The sequence below is a fragment of the Pogona vitticeps genome, chromosome 2, assembly GCF_051106095.1.
Source record: "Pogona vitticeps strain Pit_001003342236 chromosome 2, PviZW2.1, whole genome shotgun sequence".
Lineage (NCBI taxonomy): Eukaryota > Metazoa > Chordata > Lepidosauria > Squamata > Agamidae > Pogona > Pogona vitticeps.
The window spans coordinates 7,598,473-7,619,209 of record NC_135784.1 but is presented as its reverse complement, the minus strand read 5'-3'; the positions used below and the strand labels follow the sequence as shown (position 1 = coordinate 7,619,209).

Here is a 20,737-nt window from a genome sequence, read left to right as displayed (position 1 = left end):
CTTGGGGGGGGGGGAACATGAGAAAAGACACCCGCGCCCCTCCTCAGGGAAGCACGAGGTCACACTCTGTGTTTGTGCATGTGTGCATGAATATTTTTGTGTAACGTAGAATTCATCCTAATCTCTCTTTTGTGCCCCTCCCTCCACGATGCCATGAATCTTGAACTCCCCAACCCAATTTGGGTTGGGAAGCCCCGCCCCCTCCGCCTCGGGGAGCTTTCCTGGGAGGACGAGGGGGGGCGGGGGAAACAGAGAGGGAGGCAAAGGGTAGAGCGTCTCCTCACCGGAAGAGGTAGCAGGGGGCGCTCTGGGCGAAACGTGCTTCCCCCTTTCTTTGCCTCTGATCAGCTGCGAACTTGCTGGGATGGCGGTTGGTCTGACCGCTTCCTCCCTTTGGGTGAACACTGGAAGGCGGTGTGGCTTCGTTTGGGGAGTTGAAGGAGGAGGAACGGGGGGGGGTCGTGAAAGGATTTGCCTTTGGAGGGGCGGGTTGTGGGGGTGAATTTTTAAGGCGTGCTCCATTCCTCGTGCAACCCCTGTCGCCAACCGCCCACTGGTAAGACTGATTGGGGGTAGGGGGGCTTCGATCTCCTCAGGGCGCCTCCTTGAGTTGACGATCCATAGGGGCCTTTCCGGTCCTGGGTTATTATATAAATCCCCCCAAACCTCCTTTTTTTAAAGAGTTTCCCATTTGGGGATATTCAAGGAAGAGCCGGGATGTCTGGGTGAGGGAGTGGGGAGTCAAGATCTCACCCTCACGGGGCAGAGAGACAAAACTCCCCCCAATGTCTCCTCCGTGCAAGGCATCCGGGTGGGTGACTGGCACTCCTGCTGAGTTTTCCTGCGAGGAGACCCCACCTCTCCCCTGCATGCTGTCTCCACCCGTCAGTGCAAAAAAAGGGATGAGTCACTGGGGTCCCCCCTGAGTTTCGCCTTCTCCCGCTCAGGTTTCAAGGGGCCCCACTGGCGAAAGCTTGGGAGGGTCCGTCTAAGGCTTCCCGAGAGTCGCTCCACTCCCAGATCGCCAACCTCCTCCCCATTCTAGGAAACCAGGTTGGAAGCGTGCCCTGCAGCGTGAAGGGGAGCGGAGACCATTTGGGACAGACCCGGGCTCTTACTTCCAAATGCAGCCCTTCAAACCCGGAAAACGGGGGGGAGGATGTGGCACCAGGTGAGGGGAAGAGCATCACAAGAAGATTGCCTGCTGCACCCCAGAGAACAAGGGTGGACAAAGTTTGGTGGGAGGGACACCCACAGCCTCATCCCATCAAATGTAAAACAGATGGGCCAGATCGCCCAGGATCAGGTCCCGGATGGCGGTTCTTTTGCACCCTCGACTCACCTGGCATTTGGCAGCAAGAGTTTCAACCTAGAGGGTTGGTCACCCAGGCTATCCGAGCTCTTTAAGTTTGGGGACGGATTAGAGGCAACCAGGATGCTTTCTCCCCCCCCCCCCTTCTCTCTCTCATGCGGCTGTGACCAGATCTCCTATTGCCCTAAACAAGTCCTGTAGCTGTTTCCCAAATCTCTCTCTACCCCCCCCCCACATACACACCCTGTGATCTTTACCATCAAAACTCAATCCTCCACAGGCAGACAAGACCAGGTGAGCAGCTTCTCCCCTAAACTGGCTGGGAGTGGGCAAAAGATGTCACACAAGAACAAAAAGGAGAGGGAATAATTAAGGGAGGCGGTGGAGCTTTCAAACCTTCTGGAAGGAAGGAGGGAGAGAGAGAGAGAGAGAGATGAAGATGTATATATGAAAGCTACAAATATACCTGGCCTAGCGCCTGTTCTCACCTAGCTCTGCTTGTGTCACTCGATCTAGCCAGGCTGGGCAACTGAGAAGCTTGACCCCAAGAGAGGCCCGGAGGGAGAGAACTAGAAACCGGGCCTCAGCAGAGATGTCCAGTGCTCCACTGTGGCCGATGGGTTTTGATCTCTTTCAGCCACTGATGCCAGAAATGGTGGACAAAGCGCTTGACCACTGTCGGGCCACCACCTCATCCCTTGACCCTTACCCGGCCTGGCTAATCAATCCTGCCAGGCCTATAACAACTGATTGGTCCACAGCAACAATTAATGGGTCTTTCCTGGAGGGCAAGGTTCCCCCTCCCCTCAAGGAGACACTCATTAAGCCCATTAGGAAGAAACAGAATTTGACGGTGGATGAAATTGACAATTATAGCCCTGTTGCCAATGTTTCTTTCATTAGTAAAGTGGCGGAGAGGGTGGTGGCCTCTCAAGAAAGCACCAGCTCACTTTGTGTGTCCCTGTGAGTGCTTTCATGCGCTCGCCAACCTAGACTTCATACTAATCTCTCTTTTGTGCCCCCCCGCCCATAGAAACGCCCTCCTGGAAAACACACCCACGAGTTTGGAAGCCCCTCCCTCGCCCCCCTCCCGCCGCCCACTCTCCTTGTGAAAAGCTGAAGACAGAGGGGGAAGAGGGAGGGAGGAAAGGGGTAGAGCATCTTCTCGAAGGAAGCGGAAACAGGGGCGCTCCCCAGCCCATCCCCGTCATGCTTTCTCTCTTTTGTCTCTATGATCAGCGGTGAAGGTGCTGGGAGGGCGGCGTCCCCAGTCAATTCCTGCCTCTGGAGGACCTGGAAGGAGGTGAGCCATTTGCGGTGGGGATGGGGGGAGGAGGAATTGGGATGTTTGGGTGATGGGGTTAAGGTCTCTCCCTCAAGGGGCAGAGGAACACAACTCCCCCCCCTGTCCCCTCCGTGCAAGGCATCTGGGTGGGTGACCGGCGCTCCTGCTGGGTTTTCCTGCGAGGAGACCCCACCTTTTCCCTGCATCCTGCCTCTACCTGTCAGTGCAAAAAAAGGTAGAGAAGAGTCCCTGGGCTCTCCCCTGAGTTTCACTTTCTCCTGCTCAAGTTTCAAGAGGTTCCATGGGTAAAAGCTTGGGAAGGTCCGTCTAAGGCTTCCTGAGATTCACTCCACACCCAGCTCACCAAGATCCCCCCCAGTCGAGGAAACCAGGTTGTCAGTGTGCCCAGCAGCGTGAAGGGGAGTGGAGACCATTTGGGGCAGACCCGGGCTCCTGCTTCCAAATCCAGAAAACGGGAGGGGGGATGGAGCACCAGGTGAGGGGAAGAGCATCACACCACTACAACTCCCCACACACACCTGGGGATTTCCTGCTGCACCCCAGAGACCCTGGCTGGACAAAGCTGGGTGGGAGGGACACCCCCAGCCTCATCCCACTGAATCTCTGGTGATGCACAGCAGATCGGCCAGATCACTCAGGATTAAGTCCCGGATGGTGGTTCTTTTGCACCCTCGACTCACCTGGCGTTTGGCAGCAAGAGTTTCCACCTAGAGGGTTGGTCACCCAGGCTATCCGAGCTGTTAAGTTTGGGGATGGCATAGGGGCAACCAGTATCCTTTCCCTCCCTTCTCTCTTGCATACCATATCTTCCCCTGCCCTGAACAAGTCCTAGTATAGCTGCTGCCTGATTTCCCCCCCTCCATACACACACATATACACGCTATGGTCTTTGCCATCAAAATACATCCCTTCACAAGCAGACAAAGAGCAGATGAGTTGCTTCTCCCCAAGTTGGCTGGGAGAGGGGAAAAGATCTCACAGAAGAATGAAAAGGAGGAGGGGAGCATTTAGGGAGGTGGTGGTGCTTTAAAACCTTCAGGGAGGAAGGAGTCTGGAGACATAGTTGTCCTTTATAAAGCTCCCTCCGAGGCAGGGGCTCAGGTTCCTCGGCAGGTGAGGATCTTTTTATACAGTGGGGTCTTGACTTGAGAACTTAATCCGTATTGGAAGGCGGTTCTCAAGTCAAAAAGTTCTCAGGTCAAATCTGCATTTCCCATAGGAATGCATTGAAAACCATTTGATCCGTATCTGCTCTTTTCTGTCCATAGAAACTAATGGGAAGCTGCTATTCTGCCTTCGACCACTAGAGGGGGATATTTTGTTTCTTTTTTTCTTAGGTCAAGAAAGGTTCAGGGAAGGCAGGGAAAATACAGTCCAGGCAGTACAGTACCAGGCAGTCTGAAGACTGTCTCCCAATCCACTCTCTAAACGCTGGGAGGAGTGAGGAAGCAGACAGGCACCCTTTTCACTGGCCAACAGTTAACTGAAAGTTCAAATTTTGCACTTTCCCTGCCTCCCACGTGGTTTTTTTCAGTTCTTAACTCAAATCTAAGTATGTAAGTCAAGTCAATATTTTCCTATGAGAGCGGTTCTTAAGTCAAAATGTTCTTAACTGAAGCCGTTCTTAAGTCAAGACCCCACTGTACTTGCAGGGAGGGAATGAGATGAGTCAGGGAGCCTCCTGGCGTGCTCTGGTCCATGGGGTCACGAAGAGTCGGACACGACTAAACGACTAAACAAACAAACAAACAAGTGGATGGATATATGAAAATACGCATCCTGTAAATCGATGGTGACAAACCAGTTTCCCTGCAACAAGAGTGGAAGAATGGAACCAAGAGTGAGCATACAGGATTTTTTGTGGAATATATACCGGTTGAGGTCTCTTAGGTCCATGATGGGTCTAATGCCTCCGTCTTTCATATGGACTGCAAAGTAGTGGGAGAAAAAACCATTGATGTTGTCAGGTGGAATTTGGACTATGACTCCTTTGGATAGCAGAGATGCAATTTCCAAATGAAGTGGTGTGGAAAACGGGGTAGGCCTGATTGAATTTGATGGGGGAAGAAAGAAAAATTCTATCTTGTAACCATGTTGGATGATAGGACCCGCGTATCAGTAGTGATGTTTCTCCATTCATGTAGGAATGGAGAGAGTCGTGTAGAAGAGGTGGAATTATGAGAATTGCTTACCCTGTGCTGAGTCTTACGAAAGAACTGCTTGGGGCTGCAGAATCGTTGTTTAAACAGCGGTGTCGCGGACTGCTGTGTCTGGTAGGTACGGTCCTGTTGTTGCTTACTGAACCGTGGAGATTGGTACTGAGTGGACGATTGGTACTGTGGTTTTCTATATGCTTGTTTTTGTTACCTATACGGCTGGTATGGTATATAAGACCTCGCTGTCTTTCTCATCTTATGGATGTTGTCCATAGTTTCCTCAGTTTTTGCATTAAAGAGTCCAATAGCATCGAAGGGAAGTTCTTCGATTTTATTGTTGGTGTCTTCCAATATGTTAGCTGTTCGAAGCCAGGCCTGGCGTCTAATGGCAATGGCAGTCAGCATGGATTTGGAGGTGATGTTAGCTGTGTGTTTCGCCGAGAATCGTTGTTGCCTGGTAAGGGTATTAGCCTCTTCATAGACGTTGAGGGCTTCCGCTTTGGCAGGATCAGGCAATGATTGTAGCGTTGGAACAATCTTGTCCCACAAGTGCTTCTGGTAAGCGCCCATGGCAGCTTGGTAGTTAGCAGTTTTTATAAGCATTGCAGCAAAAGAGTGCAGCTTCTTGCTGAAAGTGTCTGATTTCTTTCCTTCTTTATCAGTAGGCGTAGCCGATGATCGGGTGCAAGTCTTATACTGGGTGGCCTCAACGACGATGGAGTTGGGTGATGGATGCCAGGAAGTCATAGTCCAAGCCATGAGTCTTATAGTGGTGCTCGAGTTTACAAGGTACTTGGACCAAGGTGGGAGGTTTGTCCCAAGAAGATTTTACCAGTTCGAAGAGAGCTGGAATGAGACTGAGACTAGGAGGGGAAATCTTGTCCTGCTCCATATCGTGGAAGACTAGGTCCTGTTCTTGCTGAGGGATCTGTGTGTCTAGTTGGAGGGTTATGGCCATGCGGATGTTAAGTTGCACATAGGATGAGAAATCCTCCAGCGATGGTTGGGACGAAGAACCCTGGGCACCTGTATCAAGGGTTTGAAGACCGAGAGATGACAGATGGAGAATGCCTCAGTACAGTGTTTTCTGGTACCATGTCCAAATCCGATTGAGTGGATGGGGAGAAAGGTAGGATATCGTGGTCATCAGGTCCACAGTAGAGTGTTGTAGTGCAAACCGAGGAGCGCGCGTCGGTAAATTTAGCACACTTGGGCGTTGCCGTAGGTACCGTGGGAAAATGTATTTTACGGGATGGTGGCTGTGGCGCAGAAAAGTCTTGTTGAGGCTGCGACTGGCACGGTATAGACGGAGCCATGGTATGAAGCCATGGTGCCTGAGGCGCAATGGGCATTGGAAACCCCAAAGAATAGGTGTAGCCATGGTATGGAAATGGCTGAAATGGAGCGTAGAAGGGATGACTGAAGTGCGGTGGTCCCTGTGGATGGTACCCAGCGCCTCTATCCGGAGGTTGGTATGGAGTAGTGTGTTTGCGCTTTCTGGTATGCTTCCTAGGAGTTTCGTGGAGTGACTCCTGCTCCGATGGAGACTTTGTCTCAGCCTGCCCTGAGTATCAAGGGCTTGACTGGGCTACGGCCCGGCTGGCATCTGGCACAGCCTCAAAATGGCCCGAAGTCGATGGGATGCACATGTTTTCCTGAGCAGTCTGGCCTGAGGGAATGTGCTCCTCTGCTTCCGAGAGTCCCGTTGCCTCCCTTGACGACTCCTCAAGCAGTATTGAGGGAGCAGGAAGGGGCAGAATAGGCAACTTAGCCGGCTTCTTCACCTTCTTAGGCTTATCAGTGGCTTTCTTTTTTGCAGCCACAGCAGAAGGAGAAGGTGGTTTCACTTTTGACTGTTTGGAATTGTCCTTGTTCTTAACCGGCACAGAAATGGTGAGCAACTGCTGGTCCATTGGAGAAGTTTGAATAGGAGCTTCAGCACGAGGAGGAGATAGTGCTGCAAGGGGGGGGCGCCTTCCATGGTTGGGGACAAAGTCTTTTTGTAAAGGAAAGAACGGAGTCTTTGGCGCGTTAACTTGATCGCTTGCTTAGAAAAAAGTTTGCAAGCAATACAAGCCTGGTCAAGATGAAATTCTCCCAAACAAAATAAGCACTTATCGTGTCCGTCTGAAAGAGGGATTTTTCGGGAACAGACGGCACACTACTTGAAGGCCTGAGGGGCCATAAAAAGAAAAAGGGGGATCCGTTGGTGGGGGGGAGAAAAACGCGACAGAACTAAAAAATAACTGGATTAAACAACAGATTCTGTCAAACAAGTTATAGAATAAGTAAATTAAGTAAAATAAGTAAAAAAGAAACTAGCTAGCTAGCTGAGTACTTAACGGTCGATAGCTCTGCTCTTCCTAGATCCTACAGGAACGGTGGAAAAAGAGGAACTGAAAGGAAGATGGAGGAGGCCGGGCTAATATACGCCACAGGGGGGGAGCTAATTGACTTTTTTCTTAAGCTCTAGAATCTTCCGGACGTTCCTGCGCAGGGGCAGGATAACCCAGTTGTGTGCATTCACAGAGACCACTACGAAGAACCATCTTTTTTCATTTTACACTGATTCTGTAAAAGCTTCCATTGTACAGTATAGTATTATTCTCCTTGGTTTAACTCAGTTTTCAGCATCCCTTTGTTAATTAATTTTATGAATTAAATACAACACAAATGAACTTCAACATTCATTCATTTTTTCTCTTTTCTCTCAGTTTCATATTACGTCAGCATTTTCTTGTCTATTCTTTCCAGTGGAAACTAGCACAAAACTGAATGAGCTACTTATGTCTTGTTAACTTATCAGTAGCTTTCATACCAAAACAAGGGGTTGCAATGTAAACTATATCCCCAGCTGCGATTTTTCTAAAAGCTTTCACTTTTAATGTACCTCTGAAGCACTTTTTAAAAAGCAGTGTTAAGTTTTAGCTTTAAAAAATGCATCCCATAAAGTTAATTCTTTTTAAAAGTGCACACAATTAAGGTTATCTCTCCAACTGAAGCTCAATCTGCATTCCGTGGATTTCTATAGTTTCTGCCCCAACTGTGTTCTTTGATGAGTGTGAGGAAATAGGAGGAAACTGGAAGTTGTCATCATACAAAGATGGAGTCTCTTAGGTCCTGTGTGAGATAAATTTAAAAGCAATGAAATGTTCTCATGAGGTTGTTACACAGAGTTGATTTGCGTGGCACAAAGATAAGGAAGGAAGGCCAAAGAGGCCCAGAGAAGATGAAACAGAGCATAAAGATAAGCCACCTTGACTTGGATCTTCTCGTGTGAAATGTGGGCGGTGAACTAAGTTACACCCACTTGAACTTAATTGGTTAACAGCTTGGAAGTCTCATAAAGAAGGTGATCCAGAGATGTATGTGAGAGATGGATGGTGGATGTTGTGGAATGTGAGGTTTGCCTTTTGAAAGAGAGGGGAGAAATAGCCCAGCTTCTCTAGATGCTAACATGAAGTGAGAGCAGAGATGATAACTTAGGCTCTAGTTGTTATTTTACTTAGAAATAGTAGACTTATTTTAATCATTGTAACAGTAGGATATGCCTAATGCTTACGTTTTTACAGCTACAACTGTATTCTAATGAAACTACATTATTTTCTTAATGAAAACAAATCTAATTCTTCAACAGAGGACTAGTCTCTTGAACAGCAGGATTAAACCTAAATCAAGTGAGGATTTGAGGAGGTCGCTTATTGCTACAGTAATACTGAGGGGTCCTACATCCTCAGGCTGTTGTGCTGTCTAAGGAAGCACTCAGTGAATAGGTCATTGCTTTCAGAATAAGCAAAGGTTTCTTTTAATGCGGGCTTGTTCATGGGGCTTGTACTACGCACTTCGGAGGCCCCAAGCACCTACCTCAAGCACTAAATATGTTTTGCACCCACAGTGACTCTTTGACCCACAATCCTTGTCTTTGTAGATAGAGGTCATTGTGACAATGATAACTAAGGCTATGGGCCTAAATCAGGCTTTCCACATTGAATGCATTTATATGAACTGATATGAACAAAGATAACTGCTCCTACTGAAGCTCTGTTTACATTGTGTATTTCTATGCTTTCACCCCAGTGTGAATTTTTAGATGGGACCTAAGGCTACAGGTATGATTAAGGTCTTCCCACACTCCATGAATTTATATGGTTTCTCCCCAGTGTGAATTCTTTGATGGGAACTGAGACCACTGCTGTGAGTGAAGCTCTTCCCACATTCCTTGCATTTATATGGTTTCTCCCCAGTGTGAGTTCTTTGATGTGAACGCAGGTGACTGCTGTGAGTGAAGCTCTTCCCACATTCCATGCATTTATATGGTTTCTCCCCAGTGTGAGTTCTTTGATGTGAACTCAGGGCACTGCTGTGAGTGAAGCTCTTCCCACATTCCATGCATTTATATGGTTTCTCCCCACTATGAGTTCTTCGATGTGAACTCAGGTGACGGCTCTGACTGAAGCTCTTCCCACATTCCATGCATTTATATGGTTTCTCCCCAGTGTGAGATCTTTGATGTGAACTCAGGTCACTGCTCCGAATGAAGTTCTTTCCACATTCTATGCATTTATATGGTTTCTCCCCAGTGTGAGTTCTTTTATGTGAACTCAGGTGACTGCTCTGACTGAAGCTCTTCCCACATACCATGCATTTATATGGTTTCTCCCCAGTGTGAGTTCTTTGATGTGAACTCAGGTGACTGCTGTCAGTGAAGCTCTTCCCACACTCCATGCATTTATATGGTTTCTCTCCAGTGTGAGTTCTTTGATGTGAACTCAGGGAAATGCTGAGACTGAAGTTCTTTCCACATTCCATGCATTTATATGGTTTCTCCCCAGTGTGAGTTCTTTGATGTGAACGCAGGTGACTGCTCTGACTGAAGCTCTTCCCACATTCCATGCATTTATATGGTTTCTCCCCAGTGTGAGTTCTTTGATGTGAACTCAGGTGACTGCTCTGACTGAAGTTCTTTCCACATTCCATGCATTTATATGGTTTCTCCCCACTGTGAGTTCTTTGATGTGATCTCAGGTGACGGCTCTGACTGAAGCTCTTCCCACATACCATGCATTTATATAGTTTCTCCCCAGTGTGAGTTCTTTGATGTGAACTCATATCACTGCTCTGACTGAAGCTCTTTCCACATTCTATGCATTTATATGGTTTCTCCCCAGTGTGAGTTCTTTGATGTGAACTCAGGGCACTGCTCTGACTGAAGCTCTTCCTACATACCATGCATTCATATGGTTTCTCCCCAGTGTGAGTTCTTTGATGTGAACTCAGGGCACTGCTGTGAGTGAAGCTCTTCCCACATTCTATGCATTTATATGGTTTCTCCCCAGTGTGAGTTCTTTGATGTGAACTTAGTTCACTGCTCTGAATGAAGCTCTTTCCACATTCTATGCATTTATATGGTTTCTCCCCAGTGTGGGTTCTTTGATGTGAACTCAGGTGACTGCTCTGACTGAAGCTCTTTCCACATTCCATGCATTTATATGGTTTATCCCCAGTGTGACTTCTTTTATGTGAACTCAGGGCACTGCTATCAATGAAACTCTTTCCACATTCCATGCATTTATATGGTTTCTCCCCAGTGTGAGTTCTTTGATGTCTACTCAGGTGACTGCTCTGACTGAAGCTCTTTCCACATTCCATACATGGATACAGTTTCTTCTCTGTATGAGTTATTTGATGTCTACTGAGGTGACATGCATTTATTTTGTTTCTCCCCTGTGTGAGTTCTTTCATGTGATATCCATTCCTGCCCAGTTGGATTTTCAATTCTCTGTTTTCCCCCTTTTTTATGTCTTCCTGCAGCAGATATCCTAGGTCTTCCTGGGTGATTCTTCTTCCCCTGTTCATCATCTGGTAGATATGAAAAAGAAGAGAAACAACCACTTCAGAAAGCTGCTGGGATAAGGAGAAACACATTCTGGCTCTGACTGAGTCACGGAGGAGGAAGGAAATGCAGGCAAAATGTGAGGGAGGAGAAACAGGGTGGACGTGATGCTGGACCTGAGGTTTTTCCTTTGGCTTTGAGGTGGGAGGGGCACTTCACTGAGGAACTGTTTTGGGGAAGGAGTCATGAAGGAAGGAACATTTCCACACCCAAAAAAGTACCTCAAACTGAAAGTATTTTAACTTTATTTCCTACTCAATTTTCATTTGGTAGAGGCAGATTTCCAGCCCTCCCTTCATTAAGAGCTTAGAATTGTATTCTGAAAAGTTTATTTTGATGTGATGTCGTTATCCCATTAAAATGCCTTTTAATGAAAATTGTAGGTTCCGTAGCAATTATACGAGGGGTTCACGACTCAAAAAAGGTTGGGAAACACTGTTCTAGATGCATTTTAAGGAGAGATTACCATAATCAGCAGCAGTTATAATCAGTGGGAAAAGGACAAAATAAACTTGAATAAATTTGAGATGGCATTGTTTTATCAGAATAAGGTGGAAAAATACTATTACTGTATAGACTAGGATAAGGAGGAATAAATGTAACTAAAATTAAAAGATTTTAAAAAGCAAAATTTTGAAAAGTTGAAATTAGAAATGAGAAATAACTTAAATCATTATAGGAAGATTGGCCATCTCACTTTGCTCGAATTGTCTCATCTAAAATGAAAACTGTACCGACGATGAATTCTCTTTTTTTAATCCTCCCCAATAAATGTTGTGAATTTTCCAGAAAATTAGAAAGGGAATTTCTCAATGAAAAAAAACTTATATGATTATAGGAAGATCAGCCATCACACTTCGGTCGAATTGTTTTGACTAAAATGAAAACTGTGACGAAGATCAATTTTTTAATTCTCTGTTTTTTATCCTCCCCAATAAATGTTGTGAATTTTCCTGGAAATTACAAAGGGTTTTCTCAATGTTTATTAAAGAGAAAACATATATTTGAATTAAAGGATTGGTTAGCAAAAAATGAACACCAAGGGGAGGGGAAGGACAGTGTTGGAAAAGGAACAGTTAATGTGGATGAGCGGGCAATTCAGGGAATTGACAAAGTCTGCAGACATTCTCCTTCAGCGGAAGAAGAGAATGGACAGGTTCATGAAAGGGAAGGGATGTAGAATTTATAGGATGCTCTTATGGGTAGAGAATTATGAAGCATTTCTGAAAACAGGATAGGAAGCAGAGATGGCCAGGGAAAGAGGTACTGAGTTAATAGAATCTTAGAACAGCAGAGCTAGAAGGGAAGGGAATGCCCAATCTCTGGCTACAGAGTGAGAGACCTAAACCAAGGCGTGTAAGAGGAAAAAAATATTTGATAAACCATATTGGTCAGAATAAAGACCAAAATTTATACATTGAAATGGAGAAGGTAATATAAATATTATTAAATATGAACTCTAAATGCTGCACATTCTCTTCCAGATGGTGTCACATTATCGGTCCTTGCCTCCTGCCATTGAGGGCAGGGTAAGAAGACCCAATGAGTTCAGCGGGGGGGGAGGAAGCCAGGAAGCCAGGGCCCCAGATCCTGCCTCTCGCGTCCTTTGAAGAAGAGGTTTGGGAAGCTCGAAACAAAAACCCAGCATGCAGTCAGGAAGACAGCAGTGGGTTGGGGGCTATCCCGTGTTTTGCACTGAGGGTCCCCTGCACGACTACCTGCAACTTGGGCAAAAGTGTCATGGGTGTGTCCTCATTGCAAGGAGCTCTCTATAGGAAAAAAGAAACAAGCCATCTTTTTGGGGGGACCCCATACCCAGGCGCTTTTTACACAAATGCCTGAAGCATCTGAGCAAAGGGGAGAACTGGAACATTTGGAGGCTAGATAGAGCATGGATACAGCGGCCATCATAGATTCCGCAGTCCCAGGCTATCCAGGAGGGATAGGGAGGGGGCGTGTGGGAGGTGGGGTGGCCATCTGGGTCAAAGAAGGGGTAGAATCCAGTAGAATGGAGATGGATGGTGGGTCTCAGTCCATCATAGAATCACTGTGAGTTTGGTGTGCTATCATCCTCCAGATCAAAAACCCTTTGGTTTCTGAAGGGCGAACCACCCACAGATGAGACATCTGTCTTCACGACAGACAACCTTGGGCAGATTGTGCTGCCCAAATGGCCCTTCTTGAAGAAGGTATTCAATGAGATCCAAGTTCTTCTCCTCAAGCCACACAGGTCAGCAGGAGGGTCTTGTCTGGAGGCCTGGAAATGGTCCACAGAGACTCAAGTAGGAAGGAGCCTTTTTTCCAGCAGTAGAGGCCTCAGAAAATTAACTATAGAGACACTCCCACTGCGGCAGAATTTGTATAGAAGACTTCAGGAGCCATAGATCTCTTGGAGAACGTCACTACGGAAAGACAAGCAAAATTACAGGCTGAAATAGTTTCCGTCAAGAACATGGTTTTGTGAGAGAGGTTAGCCACTGAGAGGATGCTCCTGCATCGTGGTGGCCTGTGTGCCTAATATAAATCAAACACGTATGTATCAGGATGCCCCCAAAGGACTAGTATTGGGTCAATGATGTGTGAGCAGACTTGATTGGCAGGAATCGTGAGGATAGGGATAAACAGATTTAAATTCAGCATTGTTTCATTTGTCAGAATTTAAAAAGAGAGGAGTGATACCTGGATATGGCTGAATCTGGTTTTATTCCTAGTCTTGAAGTAGAAAATCTTACTCTACATGTTATTTCTTATATTAATCCTCTCTTGGCCTTTGTATTAAGTCAGAGGCTTATATATTTCACACCTTCTAGCCCCTCACCTTCCAATTAGCAGGTGGCCAATTTAGGAATGCTGTCCAGGAGCCAAACACAAGATCGAACCATAGAATCATGGAAAAGTGAAGTTGGAAGGGGCCTACAAGGCCATCAAGTCCATCCCCGTGCTCAAGGCTGGAATTTAGTCCAAGCAGATCTGCCAGGTGTGTCAAAGTAAAAAAATTTACAGGCCTGAGCAGTACAAATGTCTTAATGAGCAGCCATAATGTTCAGGTGTGTTAAAGTGCTGAGTCATAATTGCTCAGGGGTGATGCAACATCCTGAGAGGCAGTAGAAGACAGGAGGGCCTGGCGTGCTCTGGTCCATGGGGTCACGAAGAGTCGGACACGACTAAACGACTAAACACACACACACGATGCAACATCTGTGCTGATTGGACACAGAAGTGAGTTCCTGGGCGTCAGTGAACTAAAATGGACAGGAATGGGCGAATTCAGTTCAGATGATTATCATATCTACTATTGTGGGCAAGAATCCCGTAGAAGGAATGGAGTAGCCTTCATAGTCAACAAAAGAGTGGGAAAAGCTGTAATGGGATATTGTCTCAAAAATGATAGAATGATGTCAATATGAATCCAAGGCAAACCTTTCAACATCACACTAATCCACGTTTATGCACCAACCACCAATGCTGAGGAGACTGAAATTGAATAATTTTATGAAGATTTACAACACCTTCTAGAACTGACACCAAAGAAAGATGTTCTTCTCATTCTAGGGGACTGGAATGCTAAAGTAGGGAGCCAAGAGATAAAAGGAACAACAGGGAAGTTTGGCCTTGGAGTTCAAAACAAAGCAGGGCAAAGGCTAATAGAGTTTTGGCAAGAGAACAAGCTGGTCATCACAGACACTCTTTTCCAACAACACAGGAGGCGACTGTATACATGGAAATCACCAGATGGGCAATACCATAATCTGATTATATTCTCTGCAACCAAAGATGGAGAAGCTCTATACAGTCAGCAAAAACAAGACCTGGAGCTGATTGTGGCTCTGATCATCAACTTTTCATAACAAAATTCAACCTTAAACTGAAGAGAGTAGGAAAAAACCACAGGTCTTCTCACATATAATCTAAACCAAATCCCTTATGAATACACAGTGAAAGTAAAGAACAGATTTAAGGAACTTGATTTGTTGGACAGAGTGCCTGAAGAACTTTGGATAGAGGCTCGTAACATTGTACAGAAGGCAGCAACAAAAACCATCCCAAAGAAAAGGAAATGCAAGAAAGCAAAGTGGCTGTCCAACGAGGCCTTACAAATAGCAGAGAAGAGATGGGAAACAAAATGTAAGGGAGATAGGGAAAGTTACAGAAAATTGAATGAAGACTTCCAAAGAATAACAAGGAGAGTCAAGAGGGCTTTCTTATATGAACAATGCAAAGAAATAGAGGAAAATAATAGAAAAGGAAAAACCAGATATCTGTTGAGGAACATTGGAGATATTAGAGGAACATTTTGTGCAAAGATGGACATGATAAAGGACAAAAATGGGAGAGACCTCACAGAAGAAGACATCAAGAAGAGGTGGCAAAAGTGGACAGAGGAATTATATAAGAAAGATTGGGATATCCCAGACAACCCAGATAATGTGGTTGCTAACTTTGAGTCAGACATCCTGGAGAGTGAAGTTAAGGGGGCCTTGGAAAGCCTGGCTAACAACAAGGCCAGTGGAGGAGATGGCATTCCAGTTGAACTATTTAAAATCTTAAAAGATGATGCTGTTAAGGTGCTACATTCAATATGCCAGCATGTTTGGAAAACTCAACAGTGGCCAGAGGACTGGAAAAGATCAGTCTACATCCCAATCCCAAAGAAGGGCAGTGCCAAAGAATGCTCCAACTACCGTACAATTGCACTCATTTCGCACGCTAGCAAGGTTATGCTCAAAATCCTCCAAGGTAGGCTTCAGCAGTATGTGGACCGACACTCCCAGAAGTACAAGCTGGATTCCGAAGGGGCAGAGGAACTAGAAACCACATTGCTAACATGCGCTGGATTATGGAGAAAGCAAGAGAGTTCGAGAAAAAATCTACTTCTGCTTCATTGACTATTCAAAAGCCTTTGACTGTGTGGACCACAGCAAACTATGGCAAGTCCTTAAAGAAATGGGAGTGCCTGACCACCTTATCTATCTCCTGAGAAACCTATATGTGGGACAGGAAGCAACAGTTAGAACTGGATATGGAAGAACTGATTGGTTCAAAAGTGGGAAAGGAGTACGACAAAGCTGTATATTGTCCCCTGGCTTATTTACTTTATATGCAGAATACATCATGCGAAAGGCTGGACTGGAGAAATCCGAAGACGGAATTAAGATTGCCGGAAGAAATAACAACCTCGATATGCAGATGATACCATTCTGATGGCAGAAAGTGAGGAGAAATTAAAGAACGTTTTAACGAGCATGAAAGAAGAGAGTGCAAAAAACAGTCTGAAACTCAACATAAAAAAAACTAAGATCATGGCCACTGGTCCCATCACTTCCTGGCAAATAGAAGGGGAAGATATGGAGGCAGTGACAAATTTTTCTTTCTTGGGCTCCATGATCACTGCAGATGGAGACAGCAGCCCCGAAATTAAAAGACGCCTGCTTCTTGGGAGGGAAGCAATGACAAACCTTGACAGCATCCTAAAAAGCAGATACATCACCTTGCCAACAAAGGTCCGCATAGTCGAAGCTATGGTTTTTCATGTAGTGATGTACGGAAGTGAGAGCTGGACCATAAAGAAAGCTGACCGCCAAAGAATTGATGCCTTTGAATTGTGGTGCTGGAAGAGGCACTTGAGAGTCCCCTGGACTGCAAGGAGAACAAACCTATAAATTCTAGAGGAAATCAACCCTGAGTGCTTACTGGAAGGACAGATCCTGAAACTGAGGTTCCAGTACTTTGGCCATCTGATGAGAAGAGAAGACTCCTTGGAAAAGACCTTAATGTTGGGAAAGTGTGAAGGCAAGAGGAGAAGGGGACAACAGAGGATGAGATGGTTGGACAGTGTCATCGAAGCAACCAACATGAATTTGACACAACTCCGGGAGGCAGTGGAGGATAGGAGGGCCTGGTGTGCTCTGGTCCATGGGGTCACAAAGAGTCGGACACGATTAAACGACTAAACAACAACAACCATCGTACACAAAGAAGGGAGAAGAAGCTGATATGTGATACCTTCTCTGACGAAAGACATTTTCTACACATCTGGGCTTCATGGCTCTAAAAATAAAAGAAAAAATGTTGACCCCTCCTTTTGGGGTGGGTGGGTCGATGGGCCAACAATTCACTTTCCTTCTTTGCTTCATTTTCCAGAGGGTTAGCAGGGTGTTTTTTTTTTTTTGTATGTCTTGTTTTGTTTTTACATCAAAAACTACAAATGCCCGGCAACCCCTTTCAAGAGGATCAGAGGGACCTACTTCTAGGAAGGAAGGTTCAGGTTGACAACCTAAAGATGGGGTCCCTCTCTAGTCCAGCCACAGGAAGATTGGACAAAAATGGAGGGAGTGTGTTTCTGTATTTCATTTATTTCAATGGGTCTGCTCAAAGCCCTGCTAACCCAATAAAGCAGCAACAGAAACAGCAACAGAAGGAGAAGATAGCATAATACGAGCCCAGTTCAAAGTAAAGGAGGGTTTTCAATGCACCAGCTATTTCTTGGATCATGTCTTGGGAGGGAGTCACCAAGGTGTGCTTCACACTGACATTCACAATCGCTCAGAGTCCTGGATGCTCGAACCCAACAGCAAATGTTGTGTTTTATTTTCCCTCTTCCCATAATGTCTTGTCCTCCTCAAGGGCATCAGGGAACCCCCCGGGGCATAGCCCTGCCTCCCTTCCCTCCGCTGACGTGTGTTTCATGCTTGGGAATCAAGTCTTGGGGAATCCAGGCTGAAATGTTCCGCTCCCTTTCCTACATCTTTTTTTAATTCCTTAATTTGGAATCAATCCCTTGCTCATCCCACATGGAGGAGACCCACCAGCCAGTCTGTGGGAGTTTGCCAAGGCAGCCTTGAGGTCAATCCACGGATTAAAGAGCCCTGCGCTCCTTGAGATTAATAATCACATCTTTCATTTGATTTTCCCTTTCCAAAGTTCCCCAAGGCCGAAGGGGCTTCTTCTGTTCCCTCTTCAGGATCCCTAAAGGAGCAAGAAGAGACTCACAAGAGCCCCGTGGGTGAAAGGGGGCAAGAGGGTCCTGCCCTCCGCCCAAAGAAAATGGAGGGAGCCCAAGCCAGCGAAGAGGGGAAATGGGACAAAGGAGGAAAAGGGAAACTCACCCACCCTCGTCGGACATGAGGGGAAGAGTAAAGGAAGGAAACGAGGAGCCAGAAGGACCAGAAGCAGAGAGAGCGAGTGAGAGAGAGAGAGAGAGAGAGAGGAGTGGAGGTCAGAACGGTAGAGGTGAAGAGAGAAAGCTATTGCTAGAAGGGTGGGAAGGTTTCTGGATGGAGAACCTGTGGATTCATATCTGGGAGAGGAGGAGGATACCAACAGAAGAGGCAGAAAGGGGAAAGAACCCTCGCTCAGCCAGGAAACCTTTCCACTGGGGCAAACGGGACAGCAGAGGATGGAGCTGAAAGAGAAGGGAAGAGGGGATGCAAATAGCAAGAGGGGGAAAGAGAGAATATCACGCCGGGTGTGGAATTGCCTTCCCAGAGGAGGCGACCGGAGGGGGGGGAGCAGTGGACGGAGAAGACCCTCTTGCATTGGCCGGTGTCAGCCTCAAGGGAAGCCCCACAGAAATTACGGTCATCTAATCTTGAGACTCCCTGCGCGTGGACCCATCCGGGGAGTCACAATTTCATCCAGGAAGGGGCCCAGCTGTACCATCCGTCTACGAGGGAAGAAGGCAGATCGAGCCACAGACGCCGCCGGGGTGTCCATTGACAGCGTTGGGTCCAGAAGGACGCCCAGCGTGCCTTGGGAACCACCCAAATTGCAGACATCAGGGGAACCCAGTTGGAAGGCCCCCCGTCTCCTTCGGATTCAGCCTTCGTCTATCCTCCCGTTGAAGGTGGGAACAGGAATGATGTTCCCTGTTAATTATTATCCGAGTCCGAAGTACAGGTGGAGGATGCAAAGCAAAAAACCCCAGTCTGGCTTGTCTGTCGAGGGGGAAGAAGAAGAGAGGCTTGGAGGGGAACCCCCCCATACACACACCCCAAATCAGGACGACCAAGGTTTGCCTCTTGTCAGCAGGACCTGCCTTTGGTGAGCAGGGGGTTGGGGTGAGCAGGATTGAGATGTTTTTGAAAAAAACACCCTAAATAAAACGCAACGAAATCCATACCGCAAAACACCACCACTTTGCACATGTTCGGAGAGGCAGTGTGGTGTTGCGGATGGAGTACTAGACTGGAAACCAGGAGACCTGGATTCAAATCCTTCCCGGGCCAGGGAAACTGAGAGGAGAGAGTGTGTGGGGGGGGGGAGCAAGGCTACTTCAGCCACCTCTTGGAATCTCACTGACCTGGCAAACGTTGGGAGGGATTTGGGATTTGGTTCTTCCTTTTTGGTCCCAAAATAAAGCAAAGAGAAATCACCTCCGTCTCACTCCTGCCTAGGAGAAAAGAAAAAGAGAAAAGATCAGCCTGGAGGCTTCGTGGATAAAGCAAATCAAAAACATTTCCTTGCGGGAAGTGTCTTCCTCATGTTTATATCGAATGGGGCTCCCTCCCCATCTCTCTCTGTCCCGTCTTCAGGCAGCAGAACAAGACGAACACAAAGGGAGGCAGGCAGGCGTTATCTGAGGCCAGGATCCGAGATCAAATCTCCCCCCCCCCCGTCCCAGGGAGGTGGAGGCAACAGCCGGGAACCAGAGAGCAACAAGAACCATCATGCTTCCTGCTGACACCGGCGATGAAAGCAGCGGCCTAGAAGAGGGCGTTTCTCCCACTATTTTAAAAAAATATTTTTACCCCCCTTTCTCTTTAAAAAGGACTCAAGGCAGTTTAATTGACAACATTAAAAGGGCAACATTTAAAAGTGAAAAACAGGAAGTCTAGAAACCTTAAAAAGCATTGAACCGATGCTCCACTAAGCAGGGTCAACAAAGCCAACCTCTAAAAAAAAACACCAGAGGCCTGTGTGATGGATGGAGTGGACCGAGGGTCAGACGGGCCCCTCCTGTTCTCACAGGATGCTCCGATATTTCGGTCCTTTCGGGGATCCAAAGGCAGGGGAGGCCGCAGGAGGGCGAAAACCTAGGAAGAAGAAGGACCAAGGGGGCAGGTCTTTTGCACAGCCAACAGCCCTGAATGGCGCCTTTCCGGACCCAAAAGCCCAGAACCGTTTTGGCCCTGCAGGAAGAAGAATGGCACGTCCGACAAGAAAACTCCCGTTCCTGGGGAGACCAACCTCCCTTCCAGCCTCCCCGGGAGAAAGATCCCAAGGAGGAAAGTCCAACTCTTTCCCTCTCTCTCTCTCTTTCTCTGGCTTCTCTTCCACCCGCCTTCCAGGGAAAAGACCGTCGTGTTCACACAAGCAACACAACAAGGAAGCTGCCAAGCAGGGGGTGAGGGGAGTATACAGAGAGAGAGAGAGAGACAAAGTGTGTGTCAAAGTGTGCAAGAGGTCTGCCAAACATTACCCCATCGGATGGAAGGGGCAGGGAGGACCCACTCCCTCTCCAGCCCCACTTCTCCAGCCTGCCCCCCCAGTCCCCAGGGCACCCCTCCCCCCTCCCGACTGCCCCACAATGCCACCCCCCATTTCCTCTCCAGCCCCACGAGGGGCTTTGTCCGAGAGGGAGGGGGGAGAGGGAAGGCAGGGTCTCCTTGGAAGGAACATATCCACCCACCCACCCCACACTTGAGGAAGCCCTAAAGCTTGGCACGGCATTGGCCTTGGGCGGAGGGGGGGATCGGGTCCGCAGAGGTAGGGTCTCTCCCCTCCCCTCCCTCCCGAGGAGACCCAGAGGAAGAAACGGCTTTGGTCATGCCCGGAGAAGCTGCCCCCCCTCTCCTTCCCTCCCCCAAGACAGGCAGGGGGGATACTGGCCCTTTCATCTCTCCCCCCCCAGAAATGTCACACCCCCACCTGCGATCTGCCCCCTCCATTACCCCACCTCCGTCCAAAGAGTCTCTCTGTTTAGGAAAAGGGGCAAGTGAGGAGCTTCTTCTTCTTCAGGCTCCCCAAGGTCTCCACTTCTAGGGGAAGAAAGACTCGGATCATGTAGAGCAGTGGTCCCCAACCTTGGGCCACCAGATGTTCTTGGACTGCAACTCCCAGAAGCCTTCACA

General features: G+C 47.4%; 2 protein-coding genes and 1 long non-coding RNA gene across 19 annotated transcripts in view; 2 read left to right on the top strand and 1 right to left on the bottom strand.

Annotated features, from left to right (window-relative positions):
- LOC110070683 (uncharacterized) overlaps positions 1 to 20,737 on the top strand; it is a 394,582-nt gene that overhangs the window by 279,965 nt on the left and 93,880 nt on the right. The gene's annotated exons all lie outside the window — the stretch shown is intronic.
- On the top strand, positions 447 to 14,891 carry LOC140703885 (uncharacterized). Its single transcript, XR_012083061.2, has 3 exons — positions 447 to 556; positions 2,552 to 2,615; positions 10,586 to 14,891. It is a non-coding gene; the product is annotated as an uncharacterized LOC140703885 (long non-coding RNA).
- LOC144583007 (uncharacterized) overlaps positions 4,382 to 20,737 on the bottom strand; it is a 62,256-nt gene continuing 45,900 nt past the window's right edge. For 5 of the 17 annotated variants that reach the window (XM_078387697.1, XM_078387700.1, XM_078387702.1 and 2 more), the window contains 4 exons: positions 19,557 to 19,699; positions 18,967 to 19,056; positions 16,671 to 16,715; positions 4,382 to 10,633 (listed from right to left, as the gene is read on the bottom strand). In XM_078387697.1, the coding sequence (XP_078243823.1) occupies positions 8,861 to 10,633; positions 16,671 to 16,700 (1,803 nt within the window). In that variant the 5' untranslated portion in view covers positions 16,701 to 16,715; positions 18,967 to 19,056; positions 19,557 to 19,699 and the 3' untranslated portion in view covers positions 4,382 to 8,860. Of the gene's footprint in view, positions 10,634 to 16,670; positions 16,716 to 18,966; positions 19,057 to 19,505; positions 19,700 to 20,737 lie in introns of all 17 variants that reach the window. The other 12 variants (XM_078387709.1, XM_078387712.1, XM_078387698.1 and 9 more) reach the window with 7 other exon arrangements.